Raw genomic sequence first — 19,734 nt, 5'->3', positions numbered from 1 at the left:
ACCTTGAATGGTCGCCCGTGCAGCCCGTCTACCGTCAGCCCGTCTGCCAAGGCTGCGCTGTTATCTCCAAAAACAGATGTAAATTTACTCGTGAAATTATCGAAGCCGAAATGATGGATCGTTTAGGTTGTTCTTGTGTATCGAAACCATCGATCGCTCTTACCCATAAGGAACTTTTTCGCCTCCGTCAGTGCCTGAATGTTCCGCTTGCCACGCATGCGCGATGTTGGGCATGATATACCCATGTATTCCGGGCTGAGACTCGAAATAAAGTGTTCTAAGTCAGTGCTCATCTGTATAGTTGGTTCTTTCCTTGTGTCCTCGTCTGTTGTGCGCTGCTCGATCCTGTAATCTTGTCGTACAGGTAGAGACGTAATTCCGACGTAACCAAGATGATCGCTAGGCACTCCTTCTCGGCCGTCGAATTGTAAGCTTCAGCCTTCGACAGGGAACGGCTACGTACAGGGAGCGTACACGATTACTCTCTGCAGTCCATCGCTTCTCTGAACAAGGACGGTGCCTAGGCCCACGCTGCTTGCGTCGGTATGAACTTGAGTATCGGCGTCTTCATCAAAGTCGGGCCAGAGGCTCAGCGATGCACGAAAAATTATTTACAAATCGTCGGCAATACGCGCACAGTCCGCGGAATAACCGCAGTTTCCTTCACAGCCGGCTGCGGAAACTGTGTGATAGCGGCTGTTCTCTGCGGGTCTGGGCATACTCTATCTTTGCTTACGATGCGGCCTAGAAAAAGCAGGTCTTCGTAGGCGATGTTGCACTTTTCTGTTTTGAAGTCTGTGTATGATGGGACAATAGCCCACGCCGGACCCCCTACCGTGCGTTCCTCCTCTCTGCTGCGTGATGATCGTCTTCCCTCTTTCTCGCCGCCCTGTCTATGGCTGTCATTCCCATCCAAATTAGCTAGGGACGGCACCGAAGAGCGTCCGCTAATGTTCGCCGCTCTACTGTAGATAAACAGGATATGCCTGAAACCAGTGTCCCATGCGAGTGAAGCCTGGTGTTTTTTCACCGCGCTGTGACCCTGAGCAGCATAACGATTTCTTGCAGGGTCGAAATTTGCGCGGCCCGTTCGCTCCTACTGAAAGTGCTGTAGCCGCCAGGTGTGCTCGAGGTTGCTGTTACCGTAGCGCGCTGAGACACGAGACATCCTCCTGCCGTAGCCATGACATGAGGCAGACTACGCAACAACGGCTCCCAAGGATGCAATGCGCACTCGCTATGCCGCATACCTCACAGCCCGCCGAAACAGCGGGGAACCTGCGTGTCGCTGGGGCTAGAAAGGCTTGGCGAACATGCCGCATGCAACAAAATGGTCTGATGACTGGCGTGTCCAAAGCAAGGCTTATTTAGCTACGTCATCAGTAGTTCTCGCCCGAAAATTTGTCATATCAGAGTACGTGGCCTGACGTTTCGTCTCGCGACGCCAAATCAAACTATGCCAAACTAGGAGGGTGCCTCCAGACAGGGAAGGAATAGCTGTGGGTTGCTGACTCGTAAAGTGCCTCAGTCGGGGAACTCTCCTTTTTTGGGGCAATTTTCTGAACAAAATTTGGCTTGCAGAGAGAAGGAAAGCTTCATGATTTTACTGGGAATCTGAAGGATTCGCAGAAAAATTAGAGAAATATTTTCGCCTAAATATATTGCAAACTCGCTCGAAACGTGAGTACTTGTGTTTACACATGTAGCTCCAATACGAAAATGAAGAGACAAGCTTGCACACAAGAAAAAATTTTGTTGCTCTTTCGACATTCATGTTTAAAGTGTCTTATGAGCATTATCCGTCCAGAGCACAACTATACAGAACAAATGAAAATAAATAGTTATTTTTCACTCGTACTTACGGAGTTATTATCTGACCGCACTGGCGGAGACTTGGAGCACGTCTCTATTTCACGCCGAGTGCGCCAGCCGCCACCGGCCCGGCCAGACCAGTTCGGCTACGCGGCGAGGCGGGCGTTGTGACGTCATGTGCCTCCTCGGAGCCCCGCCACGGCGAAATCGCAAGTTCGCGGCCAGTAAAGCTTTCGCTTTAAAATACGGGCCCCTCCTTCATGTCTACTAGGGGGATTCCTTTGCGCACGCTCATGACCCAAGCACATTACGCAAAAACCATGGGCTACTATCTAATTTCGGGGGTTTTTTTTGTCTGGTACGCATTTCTCGACCGCTCTAAATATGCGCCACGCAGACTGTACTGCGTGCGCTTTCCCAAGTGTTCATGCTGTGACGCTGCTCATGCATGTAGTCCGTGCATGGCAAACGGTAAACGCCCACTTCCTAAAGGGCATTCCAATATTTCCGTCTCTTCTGGACGGAAATGTTGTTGCAATCTGGTGATTGTGAAGCCTCGTGCGAGAAACGCACTCAAACATTTTGCTGCCAGTTATTTCGGACTTGAGTTGGAACTTTTCTGAAAGTCAGTGCTCGTCTCGCAGTCGTCGTCCGAATCCCGGCGAACGGAAAAGCGGGCGTGATTGAAAATTGTGTCTTTAGGAGCGGTAAGAGGCATTAACTCTCTCACTTCTCGATGGACACTTCAACCGCGCTTTGATGGAAGGCAGGAAGGAGGGAGTGAAGAAATAAAGAGAGAAAAAGGCGCCGCATTGGAGGGCTCCAAAAGAATTGCTCGACCACTATCGGAACGCTGCAGCCACGGCCAGGATAGAACATTGCGGAACACTCACAGCTCTTTCGGCGGTGAAAGATTATGGGCCGACTATTATTGGTCCCTGCACTATTGGCCGGTCAGGTTGTCTGCTGATCAAACACAGACATTTCTCTGCTATCGGCCAATACCGCTCGAGTCAAGGAGCACGGTAACTTAGCACGAGCAGCTGAATTGAAGTGGCTTTGTACTTGCACTCCAGAAAGATTCCCAGCGAGCGAGGGATGTATCCGCGATACACACACACAAAAAAGAAACGAATCTTTAGAGGGAGCCCCGCCGCGGTGGCTCAGTGGTTAGGGCGCTCGACTACTGATCCGGAGTTCCCGGGTTCGAACCCGACCGCGGCGGCTGCGTTTTTATGGAGGAAAAACGCTAAGGCGCCCGTGTGCTGTGCGATGTCAGTGCACGTTAAAGATCCCCAGGTGGTCGAAATTATTCCGGAGCCCTCCACTACGGACCTATTTGTTCTCCTCTCTTCTATCACTCCATCCTTTATCCCTTCCCTTACGGCGCGGTTCAGGTGTCCAACGATATATGAGACAGATACTGCGCTATTTCCTTTCCCCCAAAAAACCAATTATTATTAAGCTTTAGAGGGTAACTACAGCTCCAGTCCCGGTCTGCGCTGTTCGGAGCAGAAAAAATCCCGCGTCGACCTCGAGAAGAATGGTTATCCCCGACAACTGCTGCAAAACGAACAACGCCGCTCTCTGCAACCTGTCGCGCCCCAACTCATCGGACAACAGAAGCGCGCGAGCGGGCCTTACGCCCGGGGGACGAGTGAGGCTCTGGCACGAATGTTTGCGAAATACGACGTGCGCATTGTGCACGTGCCGTCAAGCAAGCTGAAACAACAGCTGTGTCACGTTAAAGATTGTCTGGAGCGCACAGGTTACCCTGGAGTTGCGTACAAAATCCCCTGCAAAGACTGCGATGCATCATACATTGGCGAGTCAGGCGATTTTAAGCGAAGATTAAGAGAACGCAAGAACGGCGTCAGCAAATGCCGCAAGTCATCGGACCCACTGGTAGAGCATCTTCAAGAAATGAAGCACACCATTGACTGGGAAAATGCCACAAACTTAGACACAATGAAACCTTTATCGTCGCGACTGCTTTTAGAATCTTTTTATATACAGACTACGGATAACGTTATATAACGTTAGGACGAAGGGTAATCTGCCGGATAGCTACGCTCATTCACTGCGATGTCAAGTGCGCATATAAGGGGCTCATTCCGTCCATCGTCATTGTGAACAAGGGACCCGTAGGGGTCCCGAAACGCCATGTTTTAAAAACATTTTTTTTTGCCGAGTGTATGTTTTATTCAATCACTATGCTTTTACTTCGCCAGAGACGATTTTGTCGAACCCTTGACTATACTGCGGAGGATTTTCGAGAATTTCAAGATTAGTATCGCATTACAATATTTGAATACCTCTGTCTTTGCTTCGTAGGTAGTTTTTCCAAAATAATGCGAAAAACAACTTTGAAACCGCAAAAACTGGGTTTAGACCAAAGTATGACGTCCCGGATAGTGTACCGAAACCCCTCATGCGCGCGTTGATTGGCTAAACTGCACGGTGACTGTAGTGATTGTTTCGATCGTCATTGGTCTGAAATGACAAAAAAAATGCTCGAATTTTTTTTCCCTTCAGCGAATGCAGAGCGAATATCATGGAATAAGGGAAAACTAAAGAGGGTCTGAGGTTATATCTTGTAAAGCCAGAATAGTGCTTGAAGTCCTCTTGTCCGGGCGGGATCCTTATTATTTTACACAACGTTTGCTGTTCACTTTTATCTGCCATTCCGCTCAAGCCACCAACCTGCGCGATTGCGCTCGCGTTTCAGAGCCTGTGGAGGGGCCTGCTAACTGGCTCCGGCGCGAGTGATGCTAGAGACTGCTGGCCGGCGTTCGTCTATACGGAAAACTATAATAAAGCGCAAGCGTTCGTGTGAAACACCGGCTACTTCCAGTTGCTGCTTCGTGCTACGTCGTCTCCGTATTGTCCCCGCAATCATGCTCGAACAAAGCATCCCGGTCCTGTTATCGCGACTGTGGTAAGCGCGGGAAGTATCCGAGATTGTTTGCAATCACTGCTGCTGCACATCTGGATATGCTGACTCCATCGCACTTTTTTTCTGCGTCTGTTTGTGACGGTAGAGATATATGCTTCCCCGGAGCATAGGATGCAAATCTAGTCTAGGGCGGGCTGTAGTGAACTTCTAGTTTACATTAGCAGTATCTCAAGTTTCCCGTGTTTCAGACGGTTGCCCGTGAAAATCGCTAATGATGATGACGGTTCCCGGCGTTCTACATGTAGGACACCGCTTTTTTGCGTAGTAATTCTAAAGGTTTACTGTGCAAAATCTTGCGATCAGCGTCGGTTTACAAAGCTCTGAACTTTTCCTGGCAAGGGTTGCATTGTGTGCGTTCAGAAAGATCCGCTTTCTTCTTGCTATTGTTCAGATTCGACCTCATCGACTACACTGTGTGATTCTTCGACAAAAACAGTTTTTGCACACTGTCATAAGAACACTACTGCGCGTGATGAGAAATGTGATTTCAAAGCCGATGTGAAATGTTGAAGCTTTTCCACACGTAATAGGTAAGCGCACTTCCTAGTATCCTACATTGTACAGCAATGCACACCACAAAGACTGGATACCAGTCGTTGTGATGTGCCTTCCACCTATTGTCACTCGTCTGTTTCTGACCGTTTTTTTTTCGCCTAACTTGTACCAACTGTCCCAGATTTCGACTCAAAAGTCCGTGTTGACAAAATTATTTGCGCCAATAAATGGCTCAATGATAATTCTGAAGTGAAATGAACGCTTTACATCAATATATTAAAATTTTTACGGCATGAGCCGTTATACGGAGCCCAGCACGCGCCAACGCGTGGATGAAATCCGTCCAAGGTAACTGATCGAAGCGCCCAAAAGATAAAGGCGAGATGACGAATAGAGGGCGGCGATGGAAGAACGAAGGGAAGTAGGAGGAGAAAATGGAGGGACGCAGTTGCATACAGATAGATTGAAAGACGAGATAAAATACGTTGGCATGGAGAGAAGAAAAAGAAACAAGAAAGCAAAAGGCGGCCAAGAGAGAAAAAAAGGCAAGAACGATGAGAAAATGAAGGGACACTCTTGCGAAGAGAAGCGTCCTCAAGCTACTGGCCTGAAAACTTCCATGCCAGCAATGCCGCCCGCCACTCGCTATCTAAGCAGCGCTATCGTAGCTGCGATCTCCGCCGCCCCACACTCCACCCCCAGGTGGAAGCGAAGTGAGAGGGAGCTGAGCAAAGATTCCGTTTTAAGGCGGCTGGAGAAACAAAGTAAAAAACAAGAAAATAAGCGCACACGCTTGGCGCAGCAGCTGTCCTTTTATTACCCTTTTATTTCGCCTCTCAAGAGAAAGATTTAAAATAAAGTATGAATGAAAGAGCAAGGAAGCCCAGACCAGCAGAGCTTTGCCGGGCTGAAAGCCAATACAAAATAAGTTTAAAGGGACACTGAGGAGAAATTGAAGTTGGCTTGTATCGATCGAATACCAGCTCTGGTCACAAAAACGCCACTCTTACTTTTTTAAAACTCTTGTAAAGTGGAAAATAGCAGGAACCAAAATACAGGTATTACCGCCACAGGACAATCTCGCAAGTACAAATGTGATGACGTCATACGACAAGAGGTGCCACCTTGGAGGAGTTTTCCTTCCTACATGGTATCACGAATCTCTGAGGGCTGACAAAGGAAGGTTGCGCGGTTCAATATTGAAATAAGTTTTTATTTGAAACCGATACTGCACTTTTATCACACAAACAAGACAGACAAAAGACAACTGAATAAACAAGACAGACAAAAGACAACCTGAATGTTGGAAGCAAAGAAAACCAATGCTTGGCGGCGCCACAGGCGGCCAGGAGAGTTTCGATTTGTTACGGCGCATCGCGTCTACGAGCTTTGCGTGCCCCGTGGTTTTGTTTTTTGACGTGCCTCGATTTACAAGCGCTGAACAGCAGAGGAATTCCAAGTGCCGCTTCAACTGCTAGTTAACCTTTGAAGGAGTCTGTTAAGGCTGGTCAGATGATCCCCACGGTCGATGAAAAACCATGATGGCACGATGGTCGGTGATCGTACAAGGCAGTTAGCAGTATAAAGAGCACTTGTGTCTTCGTACGCTCGCCCAGCGAAACGTTCCCGGCTGTGCCAGTCAACTTCAAACTACTTAACGGAAATCGTTTGTTAAAGACGGGAGACAAGATACAAGGCAGTTAAGAAAAAGAGATTTGGAACCTGCAGAGACCGTGACTCCGTTCTCCTCAACATGTTTGTTTGCGGCTCCATTCAATAGCTTCGGCACTTGGGCGGAGCTGTTCTATTCTAGCTCTCAGCCAATTTAATCCATTAACAGCACACATCTGAAGGTACATGCAAGTGGGCGAGAAAGCCCAATCCAGTGGACCCCGTAACTCCGGAAACGCGAGGAACCAGTTGAAGCGTCGGGCGTCGGCTTCACTTTCAATAATAATAATAATTGGTTTTGGGGGAAAGGAAATGGCGCAGTATCTGTCTCATATATCGTTGGACACCTGAACCGCGCCTTATGGGAAGGGATAAGGGAGGGAGTGAAAGAAGAAAGGGAGAAATAGGGGCCGTAGTGGAGGGCTCCGGAATAATTTCGACCACCTGGGGATCTTTAACGTGCACTGACATCGCATAGTACACGGGCGCCTTGGCGTTTTTCCTCCATTAAAACGCATCCGCCGCTTTACTTTCAAGCCGCCGACTTTTAACGCGAGCGCCCTTGGGCACCCATCCGTTTTTAGTGGCAAAAAAATAAATAAATACCTGGCCCTTACAACCGTGGGAAACCTCCTCAATGCCACCTGCTGCACCGTGCAACCGCGCTGTCAAAGAATCACAATCCATAGGCCACAAATACCCGGCCAGCCTCCGATGGGCGCGACGCGCCGACCTTGTCTTCGCCCCTCGCGACTCCCAGAACTGGGTTTACGATATTTATTTAGCAACGACTGTTCACGGCGTAAGAGGGAAACGACCCGCCGGCGCCTAACCTAACCGTGCTCCCTCAAAAGCATCGCACGCTCTGTAGGGCGGCCCCGCCACGGTGGCTCAGTGGTTAGGGCGCTCGACTTCTGATCCGGAGTTCCCGGGTTCGAACCCGACCGCGGCGGCTGCGTTTTTATGGAGGAAAAACGCTAAGGCGCCCGTGTGCTGTGCGATGTCAGTGCACGTTAAAGATCCCAGGTGGTCGAAATTATTCCGGAGCCCTCCACTACGGCACCTATTCTTCCTTTCTTCTTTCACTCCCTCCCTTATCCCCTCCCTTACGGCGCGGTTCAGGTGTCCAAATATATATGAGACAGATACTGCGCCATTTCCTTTCCCCAAAAAGCAATTATTATTATTATTATTATTATCTGTAGGGCGGAGGTCGCTGAAAAGCAGGCCGGAGTTTTTGCGAGAACTTCGTCGTCAGGTTCGGGAACGGGATCCATCGTAACCCTTGCAAGACGCCAGTGCAAACGTAAACGAAGCGATGGTAGCGACCCCCGATAGATTCCTTCAACGTGCGGCAACGGTAGCTTTCATTTCGGCTGCTGCTAGACCGCACCGCTAGCCGCCAGAAATCACGGAGTCTGCGTTTACGTCACGTTAGTTTCACGTCACTTCGTCCTATGACGTAATAAGAGTGCGCCGTGACGTCATAAGTGTGCCCGAGTTTGAATGGAGCAGTGGGAAACACCTTTTCAACTTCGAATCCAAATTTGTTTGAAATAAACGCATCTTTCGCTCCCGGACAAGCGGAAACAAAGCCACGAAACGGTAATTGTTTTTTTTTTTTGGGGGGGTGGGGAAGGAAATGGCGCAGTATCGGTCTCATATATCGTTGGACACCTGAACCGCGCCGTAAGGGAAGGGATAAAGGAGGGAGTGAAAGAAGAAAGGAAGTAATAGGCTCCGGAATAGTTTCGGACCACCTGGGATCTTTAACGTGCACTGAATGCCGAACTATGAGATTTAGCTAACAAAAAAAGAATTGATAGAGTTCTCCTCAGCGTCCCTTTAAAAGGACGCTCGTCCCGCTCGTGCTCGGCGCCCAGCGAGAAAAGAACGGCGGCGCAGCCAGGCCGAGGAACGGCGGGCGACGAAGACCTCGCAGCAGCGACAGCAGCGACAGCGCGCGAAGAGGGCGAACCTTCGAGTTCCGGAACTGACGTCTCGGTGGGGGTCCTTGCTAGGAGGGCCGCACTGGAGCTATGAGCACCGGCGCCGCCCAGCCACCGGCTCACACCGACTGTTTAACTGGGCAGTTGCCTAGTGGTAGCCAATTTTGTTTTCAAATCGCTAAGCTTGAGCATATATGGGTTAAGGACACGAAGGGAAAATTCATTTGCGCTGAAGGAAAATGGCGCCTTGCTGCGAAATTTAACACAACGATTCAGAAGGCTCCAGAAATATCTCTTCCCCCTCATATTACAAGTCCATACCACGAAGGTCTATTTTCGCATCTTGAAGTATATAGAAATAGGCGCTCGTGTCGCTCTGTCTCTTAGCGGTACACGTATCATTCGCTTTCCAGCAGCAGAATATTTAGGCGCGGCGCGAAAGCCCATGCTACGTGCCTCCCAGCTGCCTGCGCAAGCTGCTGAATTATCTGGGTGAAGAAGCAGAGACTCACGTCCTCCTTGCTAAAAGTCGACTGGTCTGCGGAGCCACCCATGACATCGGTCAAGCACCTGCCGACTTCGAGCAAGTGGTGTGTTCCTAGTTGCGCTGAATCGCCGTGCGAGCGCGCGACCACAACACGCGGTAAAGGGCGCGAGAAATGCACACTTGTATAGCCTTGTTTATTCAGGCGGTCTACTTGCAGCACGCAGAACGCATCATCATCGGCGACTGTGCAATGCCGACCGAATGTCTCCCCTTGCAGCTCGGGCCTATGCGCGATACAAGAATGGAGAGAGAGAAACGCGCTCAAATTTTTCTGGGCCTGCCCCACCAAGGCATGTTCGTAGTCAAGCTGGAGGTTCGTGGTCAGAGGATGCGTGAGCCGAACGTGCCAGGAAGGGAAAAAAATCACAGGCGATCAATGCGATTTATTGGGGGGGGGGGGGGGGGGGGGGGGGGGGGGGGGCTTTAGCTTATGGGCTTCAGTTTCGTGAGCGATTTGTGTTGAATGAATTCATTCACACCAATGACAATTTAAATTTCCGCTTGACAAATTATTTCATCGCATATTTTTCAAATCTTTGGAACCATTTGCGATATTGTCCAGTTTGTTCAAAGAGATGCCCAATAGTCATAGCTCAGTCTTAAAACCGGCCACGCGATGCAACGTTGGCTCACACGTACAAGTGTGCGCCCACAGGCAGAAAGAAGCTGTGAGGGGAGCCAGGTGGACGTGTGAACAGGCGGTATTACAGGGCAGCTTTATCTCTGCATCTATCGTTCCTCGCCGTGCTGCCTCAAGTGTACTGAAACCTGGGCTGGAAACAGCAGCGGTGCTCCATATTTTGCTGCCTTCAATTGCATGTCGGACATATTACTTCTCCCCCTATCCTCTCTTCCTGTCCCCTCAGCTCTTTCATTTCATTTCTCCATTCTGCCTGCTATCCTTTATTTCCGCTGCCCCAGCTCAGGTGCTTCAGTATCCATGGCAGACGCCGGGGCTAGCAAAAAACTTTTCCTTCCTACCACCACCACTGCAGGCGTCAGCCCGACCGCAACGCCCGATTCGCGGAAAGGAGGGAACGTGTAGCCCGCTCATCGCGCGCCTTCTCGCTAATCACGCGGCGCCGCTGGCATAGCTAAATCCCCTCAAGGAACTAAAGGTAACGGCGTCTCCTCTCTCCTCCTCCTATGCCGGTGCTCCTTCTCTCGGCTCCTTCTGGGCGCCGACGGTGGCGGCACCTAGGCCGGGGGATGCTAGCAGACGCTCCCAATGCTCGTCGTTTAACGCGCAGTAGACCATGCGTGCGTAGTGGGATCATATCATGGGAGATTAAAAAATTAGGTACTCAAATAACTGCCGTCAGCAACGTTGCACTGCTTTATCGAATTTTTTGTACTGCGATCGCTTAGCTTGCGGTGCACACGGCGGAAGTGGCGCGCGCGGCCGAGCTCGCAGCCCATCCTAAGTGTTGTCTCCCAACGCTCGCGCTTTGGTGCGCAGTGGATCGCGCGCCTGAATCAACTGTTTGTGGCATGTTCTGTCTTCGATTCAGCCGCAGTGAGATCATGTCATGGAAGATAAAAATTATAGCAACCCAAACAACTGCCCCGACCCATGTTGCGCTGCTTTATCGGAAATTACTGCACTGCGGTCGCTTTGACTATGGTGCACACGGCGGAAGTGGCATGCGCGATCGAGCTCGCGGTGCAGAAGTGAACATCCTCGGAGTGTTATTTTCCGACCGGTGTCTTTTGCCCAATCTTATTTAAAATTTAACTCCGCCAAGAGGAAGTGGACTGACATACGACTAGACTTGCGGCCTAGGCTTTACTTGAATGGATGGCGGTGTAATGCTGCCAAAATCTATTCTCTCAAATGTGCGCTTGCACGTGCAGTCGGCTGTGTGTAGGCGCCTATTCATATTGATTCTTTTTGTTAGTGCAGGAAAGCTTAGTGGTTATTTCGGAGTTACTATACCTCGAACACCTCGCAAGCTAACGTTGAATGGATACGACTGACGGTAGTCCCTTATTTTTTATTTGTAAATAGGCGAATACGGTCCCCTAGTTACAGTGCTCTAGAACATTGGGCAGTGTGTCGTGCGGCGGCGGAGCTAGGCTCTTTTTTGCGATGACTGCTCCGCTGCCGGCCAGGGGGCGCTTCGTGTAACAGGTGTGCCAAGGTCGGCTGCTCCGCGAGCCGTCTGCTGCGTTGCCGCGGAACGGCGGTACGTTGTATAAGTACTGCGTGGTGCATTCCTGAGATATTTGCTGGCCGCTAATGGCACATTTCCATAAGCAGGTGTAGCATTTCAACAATAATGCATTCTACCGCCGTCACGATGGCTGAGTGGTTATGGCGCTCGGCTGCTGGCCCGAAAGACGCGGGCTGGATCCCGGCCGCGGCGGTCGAATTTCGGTGAAGGCGAAATTCTAGAGGTCCGTGTACTGTGCGATGTCAGTGCACGTTAAAGAACCCCAGGTGGTCGAAATTTCCGGAGCCCTTCACTACGGCGTCTCTCATAGCCTGAGCCGCTTTGGGACGTTAAACTCCCTGAACAAATAATGCGTTGTTTCGTGCAGCGCGCAGCAGTAGGAAACCGATAATACCAACGACGAAAATATTGTTCGGTGCGGGCTTTGTCGGCCGTTAGGCATGAGCTAAACAAAGTACAGGACGCATTCAGTGTGTGCTAGCTGGATCTCGTTTTTCCGATCCTATGCACACAAGCTGGTAAACTCGTTGCATGGAGGCAGCTGTTCGAAGCCTGCGGCGTGTTGAAAACTCACGTCCAAGTCATTTTCATTGTTTTATAAAGTTCGCGCATTAAGCGAAAACAACGGGTCGTGGTGTCGACATTTATTTAATCAAATTCCAAACATGACACACCATGCAAAGCAGGGCCTTGGTAGGCTACATACGCCACACTCATTTTCACCTCCTCAGCTTAAGGTGCTTCAGTCGTTCTCGCTGAGAGCTCCTGTCATCATTTAAAGATTTCGTGTAGAATCGGAACCTGAGCAGCACGTAAAGCTTAACAATTCGAAAGGAGACATCAGTACCACGGGCAGGACAGCCAACCATTGGAAAGGAAATACCATGTAGAAAGGAAGCAAAATCCGACATACTTGCTGCACTAATCTTTCTGGTGCTAAAAAAATAGTGAACGAGTCTTCCAGTGTAGCGATTAACTTTGCAAGTTGATAAGATGGATACAATAGGCCACCACAATCAAACTGCCGGATTAACTCATTTTTCACGAGACCCGGTTTGCAGCGACCTTGGTAATTGTCAAGCATTGAGCACAAAGGCTGCATCCTGTGCTCTGTAGCGGCTTCCGGGCGACATACCCAGCAACGTAGTGAACACGGCGGCTGGAACTCTTTTCAGCAGTGTAGTCCAAATGGTCTCCAAGAGGAAGAGAATTCAAAGCCGTTTCTGCCTCGTCCAGCCTTCCTTCAAGATCCACGTTTGCTTTGTGCTGCTTCACCTTAACTCGTCGCAGTGCCCGGCGCACGTTAGCAGTTTTGCTCCTGGCGACCACCTTTCGACACCTTCTTCGAGACAGATGGTCCTCTATTAATTTGCGCTGGTACTTGCAGGGAAGACATGCAATGGCTGTACCGTCCTTGACCACAAGCGCACACCTCTTGGAAAAGAAATTTCCGTTGAATTATGGGCACTTACCAGTAACTTGTTGTACGCCTGCACCAAAGCACAGATTCAGCTTATTAACGGGCCCGATTAGCGCCTCCGCATCCTCTGGCTTTGAAATATCTCGCCGAAGCAAATTCTTTCATCTTATATAAGCTTTAGCCACAGCAACAGACTCCCCGACCAGCTGTGTAGCCGACGAGTCAATTTTTACAAGCTTTTGCAAAGCCAATATGATTGTGTCTCCGGCCGCATCCAATTCACACTCAGCGTAGTTAATACATTTTTCGCAGCATGGCAACGCGATTTTTGACCATATGTCAGATATTTTTAGGCTTTCGTATGGTACATACGCGTTTTTCTCGGCGGAAGCCGCATTGTTCGGCTCTTCGGGACTGTCGCAATCAGGCGTAGCTGTTGGCTGATTCGCTTGTGTGTTTAAACACCGCCTCCGTTTTGCTGCAGGAATTGTCTGCTCGCAGATCTTTCTGTCCTTCCTCTTCTTTGGCAACGACTTCGAAACATACTTTGGTGCATCCGGAAAGATGGGTGGAACAGTATCATCCGTAAGCACTGGCCGGTCTCGAGGTATCTCTACGACTTCGCTGAGAGAGAGAGAAACAACTTTATTGTAACACCAGTCAATGAACGCCAGGAGAGAAGTCCATCTCCCCTGTCGGCCCTAGCCGTCGGCCGGGATCCCTTGGGATACAGCAGCAGCAAGGGCTTGACCGATGATGTCTTGCTGGACGTTGGGGTCTGGGCTGCGGAGCAAAGCCTCCCAGGATTCTATAGTGCGTGAGCTATCATATTTAGCCGGGCACGTCCACACCATGTGGACCAAATTTGCTGGCTGATCGCAAAATTTGCACTTTGACCTGAATACTGTAGGATGCCACTTGCTGTAGAGTACTGGGTTGGGAAAAACCCCTGTCTGTAATTTCCTCCAAAGAACCTCCTCTTTTTTATTGAGCGTTTTGTCCGCTCCCGGATAAATCTGACGATTTAGTCTGTAATACTGTGTGATTTCCTGGTATGCGCGCATATCCTCTGTGCTGTTTGTACTTCCAGAGATTTGGGAGGTCACAGGGGTCGACCGGTAAGTGAGACCTCGGGCGACCGAATGAGCCTCCTCGTTCCCTTTAAGTCCTTGGTGAGCTGGTGCCCAAACGAGCAGAACCAGTTCTCTGGGTCCTCCTTCCCTGCTTAATATACGGATGGCAGTCTCCGTCACCCTCCCCGATTCGTAATTTCTCACAGCGTTTTTTGAATCGCTAATGACCACCTTGACCCCTCCTTGGCTGGCGGCTAAGGCTATCGCCACTTCCTCAGCTTCTACTGTCTTGACACCACTGACTGTGCAGCACGCCACCGGGGTTCCGTCTTCCTTAACCGCCACAGCCGCGTGTGCGGCTTTGCTCTCATATATTGCAGCGTCCGTATACAGGACGTCCTGTCGACCTGTATACCTAGCATGTAATGCTTCTGACCTGTCTTTGCGCCTGCCTTCGTGAAAGGCGGGGTGCATGTTTCTGGGCAGCGGAGGGATTTTAATCTTGTCCCTGATTTGTCGTGGTATGTCTCGTGAGCGGGCATGTTCATGCTTGGGCTCGTAGCCCAATCTCTCTAAAATTTTCCTCCCCGTTTCAGAACCGAGTAGCCTTTGATGCTGAGCGGTAAGGGCAGCCTCAATGAGCTCCGCGAGAGTGTTGGAGACCCCTAGCTTCATAAGTCTCTCGGTGGATGTGTTCGGGGGTAGGCCGAGTGCGACCTTGACACTTTTCCTGATAATGATTTCGAGCTTGTTCCGTTCCGCTCCGTTGAGTTTCAGGTAGGGTGCCACGTACACTATCCTACTGATTACGAAGGCTTGCACGAGTCTCAAGAGATTCACCTCCTTCATCCCAGCGTGCCTGTTCGCTATTCTTCTGATAAGGCGACACGTCTGATTTGCACTAGCTTCTAACCTAGCAAGCGTTTCATGATTCTTCCGATTCGCCTGAATCCTTAGCCCGAGGACGCGGATACTGTCAACCGCGGGGATCTCTCCGCCATTGACATACAGGTGGATGTCTGCCTCGTGCTTTTGGTGAAGCCGCCGTTTTCCAGGGGGCATCAGGAACAGTGCTTCCGACTTTTCGGCCGAGCATTTAAGTCCCTTGGGTTTCAGGTACTCTTCAATGATGTCAATTGCTTTTTGCAGAGAGCTTTCAATTTGTCCGTCACTCCCCTTATTTATCCATAATGTTATGTCATCCGCGTATATTGTGTGGTTTAAATCCTCAATGTCCGCCAACAGTTCGGGGAGTCTCAACATCGCAATGTTGAAGAGGGTCGGTGATAACACCGAGCCTTGCGGCGTTCCTGTGTTACCAAGTATAATGTCCTCGATGGAGTCGTCCCCTATCTTGAGAGTGGCTTTCCTGTTCGTAAGAAAGTCCTTGATGTAACTATACACTCTCTTACCTACATTTAGTGAGTTCAGATTCTCTAAGATCGACACGTGCCTCACGTTGTCAAATGCCTTTGCCACATCCAACCCCACAATCACTTTCGTGTCTCGGGTTTGCTTGTCTATAATTTGGTCCTTGAGTTGCAGCATCACGTCGCATGCCGACAGCTTTGGTCGGAAGCCGATCATGGTGTCTGGGTATAGCCCATTGTCCTCTATGTACCTACTGAGCCGCGTCTGAACGACATGTTCCATAAGCTTACCCACGCAGGAGGTGAGCGATATCGGCCTGAGGTTCTCGAGGCCCAGTTTCTTCCCCGACTTGGGAATGAAAATGAGATTTGCGAGTTTCCACTCCTGTGGTATCGTCCCTTTCTCCCAGCACTCCTGCATGTACGTTGCGATGTTGGCGATGGACCTGTCGTCTAAATTACGAAGCATTCTGTTGCTCACTCTATCCGGCCCCGCTGCTGACTTAGTCCGCAGGCGATTAATCTCCGCTCTGACTTCTGCCAGGGAGAGCGGGGCGTCTAATTCCGAATTCTCTCCCCCTTCATAGTCCGGGAGGGGTTCGGGTCCGGCGGGATTTATGTACCTGTTGCGAACTTCTTCTAATAGTTCCTTCTTAGTGCCTTCAAACTGATGCGCCAGTCTTTCCAGCTGTTGTTTGGACGCTGACTTTGTGCTATCCGGATCTAAGAGGTGGCGAAGAAGTCGCCACGTTCGTGCGGTACTCATATTCGTCTCCATCTGATCGCAGACGTTCCCCCAATTCTGCTTCGTGAGTGCGATTGCGTGCTCTTCAATTTCTCTGTTTAAAGCCGCTATCTGTTTCCTGATATTCCGATCCCATCTCCTTTGTCGAAGTCGATCCTCCAACCCTTTCTTTTTCCTCCAGAGATTTATTAATCTCCTGTCTGCGGCTTCATTGTCCCCCTCGATTTCCACCGCTTCGGTGGCCTCTTTAGCACACCGTACCACCCCATCGCTCCATTCCGCAATGTCAGAGACGGGAGCCGGGTTGTCCCTGAGTGCCCTGAAAGCGTCCCAATTTACGGCCTCTACCTTCCGTTTCCCGGGAACTGTCGGGCCTCCTTCTACCACCACTTCTATGATCTTGTGATCGCTTCCCAGATCCTCGTTTGTATTGCACCACGTGGCTCTAGTGCCGCTCCCCGTCAAGGTGAGGTCAGGTGTTGTGTCACTCGCGACACTATTTCCCTTCCTTGTGGGTTGCAGCGGGTCGGTTATCAAATCCAGATTATGAGTCTGTATGTCGTCCCACAATTTCCTGCCCTTGATTGAAGCCTGTTTATATCCCCATGCCGAATGGTGAGCATTGAAGTCCCCCACGATCAACAGCGGGTTGTTCTTTATCTTACGTCGCGTCGTTGCGAAGAGATCCCCGAATTCACATTTCCTTTGTTTGGGAGAACTGTAGACATTTAATACGAACAAGCTACTTTCTCTCTTTCTTCGCGGTATCAGTTCTACGAGAGCATGGTCTATTTCTGTACTCCCGATGTTATGCTGCACCGCCGTGATGTTTCGTTTGACTAGGGTGGCCACCTGCGTGTTTTCACCCTCGCCTACGTATGATTTGTACCCCGACAATTTTGCTTTTCTGCCGCATTCTTGTAGTGCTATTAGCTCCGGTCGGTCCCCGTTCCTCAGGAATTCCTGCAAGACAGCACGCTTGCGCGTGAAACCTCTACAATTCCATTGCCAAACGGTGGTTTTACTGGATCTGTGAGCCATGATTGCCAATCAGCTGATTCATCTGGTTTCCTAGTACTTGTTGGATGAGGTGTTCGTACGCCCGGTCCCTTTTCGCAAATTCTTCCTTAAGTTGTTCAGTGAGGTTATTATCCCTCTGTTGTATTTGCTCTGCGACGCTGTTATCTCGTTGATGCAGCTGCTCTGAGAGGGTTTGGAACATCCCTAACATGCGTTCTTCAAAAGCCTTGCGCCATTCATTGTCCTGTCTAGATTTGGCCTCAAATTTTGCCTCCAATTGTTCTATTTTCATGTCTATCACTTTCTCTGTGTCCATATCTATTATGGGCTTCTCTACTTCCTTCGCCCTCTTCTTAGCCGGCGGCTAAGCCGCACCCTGCTCCTCTGATGCTCTTACAACTGGATTTTGTGGCATCTGCGATTGTTTCGCAGGTGCTGCATTAGGCTTAAGCGCTATTCTAAGCTCCTCAATTTGCTTGCTCATCGCTGCGAGCTGTGCCTTAAGCAATCGATTTTCTTCCTTAATCTGGAAGATTTCTTCATCGCGTGTATCCTGGGAGGCTTCGCTCACCCAACCCACCTTTCGGCTCGGAGACTTGGGCCTCGCTGGGTTGTTGACGACAGCGCCTCCGGAGGGGCCCGCAGTCCCGGGTTGGGCCTTCTTTTGCTTCTCCGCTTCCCGCAGATTCGGTAGACGCGGGAAGGACTCTGATCTCCCTCTCGACTCGCTCTGGTTTCCTGACTGACTCCTGGATCTCCCTTGATGCTTTTCGAACCGGCTCCTTCCTACTTCGGTCTCCTTCGCCTTCCGCGCTTCCTCTTCCATGACTTCCATAGCCAGCTTTGCCTCCCATTGCCTCTTCTTTATCGTATAAGGGGTCCTGAAAGCTTCCTTGCATTTCCGGTCTGCTGTCAAGTGACCTTTGCCGCACAATTTACACTTGGGCTCGCATACGTGATCCTCGGGTGGGGCTATGATTCCGCATCCCAGACACTTAACTTGGGCGCTGACACATACGTCCGATCTGTGTCCTAGCTCGCCACAGCGGTAGCACACCTCGTACCGCTTCTTGTAGAGCACGCACTTTAGGGGTACGTCGTAACAGTACACCCACCTCGGCACTGTCTCGTGTTTGAAGATGACGATCGCCGAACTGGAGTTGCCCATCTTCCTAACGCCAAGTATCGGGGGGTTCCTCGGGTTACCGAAGGCCTCTGTCAATTCCTCTATGGTCAGTTTCGGGTCGATGCCGTGCACCACACCCCGCCCGCAGTCCTCGTGCGGCGCCAGGTACGCTGTGACTTCGTACTCGTCGTCGTCGATATGGATAGACTTAATCTTGGTCACCTTCCAGACAGTGTTCATATCTGGGGTGCTGAAAATCAGGGTGCCTTGTTTGTCGTTATGAATCAGCACGTCCTTGTCCTGCCCTTTGACCCATGGAATTTGCGCTGCCATACGCACCGCCGCACTCAACCTCGTAGTCGGAACTTTCGCGAGCGCCAGCCCATTCTTCGGCCGAATAATTATCCTGTAGTCATTAGCTGGCAAACGCGGAAGGTACGACGCAATTGAGCGCTCCGCGTTCTTCTGCCCCAGCTTTTTATATGCGGCGTTCGCCTCCGCCGCTATCTTTCTGCCCTCTCCGGATCCGGCTCCGCGTTCCAATCTGGCGTCTCCATCTTTGCCTCCTCGCCGTTCGCCTCTCGTGAGGTCCTGCAGTTCTTTAACATGTTTTCCCACTTTAGTGATCCAATCCGAGGTTCTCAATTCTTCGGGTGTAATCTCCGTACCCTCTACGGTCACCTCCATGGTCATGCAACGGCGTTTCGAAGCGAGCGCCGGGGGCTTCGGCTGTCGCCGAGCCGCCACGTTCGTTTACCGCTAGCGGTAGGCTTAGCTAGGCGGGAAACATGGTCGACACAAAAAGGCCATAAAATGTTCAAACGTCCACTCACGCTCATGAAAATGTCACCCAGATGACCCTTGTGACTTCCCACAGGTGATGGCAAACAATTATTCCATGAATCGGCACAATTTCCACCAGACAAACCAACTTTCCACGGAACCGACGTGAGTCACGTCCGCACTCCACTTCGCTGATTATAGTTGTTTTAAATGTGTGCTGAACAATTTTCGAAATGGCGCTCGCACACAACACTTCCTTGGTTCAGCACTCGATCTCCCCTCTTGATGTTACGTGACCAAATCTCGCGGCGATAAGGGTCAGTGGGTACACGGAAAAAGGAGCGGGGTTCCTTGCACGGCCGGTAACCACTGTTGCAGCCCGGCACAAAACAAGTGGTGTCCCTTTTGTCTCGTCGTCTCTCCGTCATTGTAATAATAATAATAATAATAATAATAATAATAATAATAATAATAATAATAATAATAATAATAATAATAATAATAATATTTTTCCCTCGGTACAAGGAAAAGGAGCAGCCGTAAAAAGCTGCTGCGAAGAGCAGCTTGACGGGGTGACTGCCCCCATATTTGAC

The 19,734-nt window shown here is 50.3% G+C and overlaps 1 protein-coding gene and 1 pseudogene across 1 annotated transcript in view; both read right to left on the bottom strand.

The window, feature by feature from the left end:
• LOC144094986 (uncharacterized) overlaps nucleotides 1–9,472 on the bottom strand; it is an 84,516-nt gene extending 75,044 nt beyond the window's left edge. The window contains exon 1 of the mRNA XM_077628832.1: nucleotides 9,396–9,472. Within this exon, the coding sequence (XP_077484958.1) occupies nucleotides 9,396–9,437 (42 nt within the window). The 5' untranslated portion in view covers nucleotides 9,438–9,472. The remainder of the gene's footprint in view (nucleotides 1–9,395) is intronic.
• A 7,024-nt stretch (nucleotides 9,473–16,496) lies between these two features.
• Nucleotides 16,497–19,045, bottom strand: LOC144094985 (uncharacterized; annotated as a pseudogene).
• Between the last annotated feature and the right edge of the window lie 689 nt (nucleotides 19,046–19,734).

This window comes from Amblyomma americanum, chromosome 6 (genome assembly GCF_052857255.1).
Source record: "Amblyomma americanum isolate KBUSLIRL-KWMA chromosome 6, ASM5285725v1, whole genome shotgun sequence".
In the NCBI taxonomy this organism is placed as follows: domain Eukaryota; kingdom Metazoa; phylum Arthropoda; class Arachnida; order Ixodida; family Ixodidae; genus Amblyomma; species Amblyomma americanum.
Note: the sequence above shows the minus strand (reverse complement) of the source record. Positions and strands in the feature narration are given on the sequence as shown.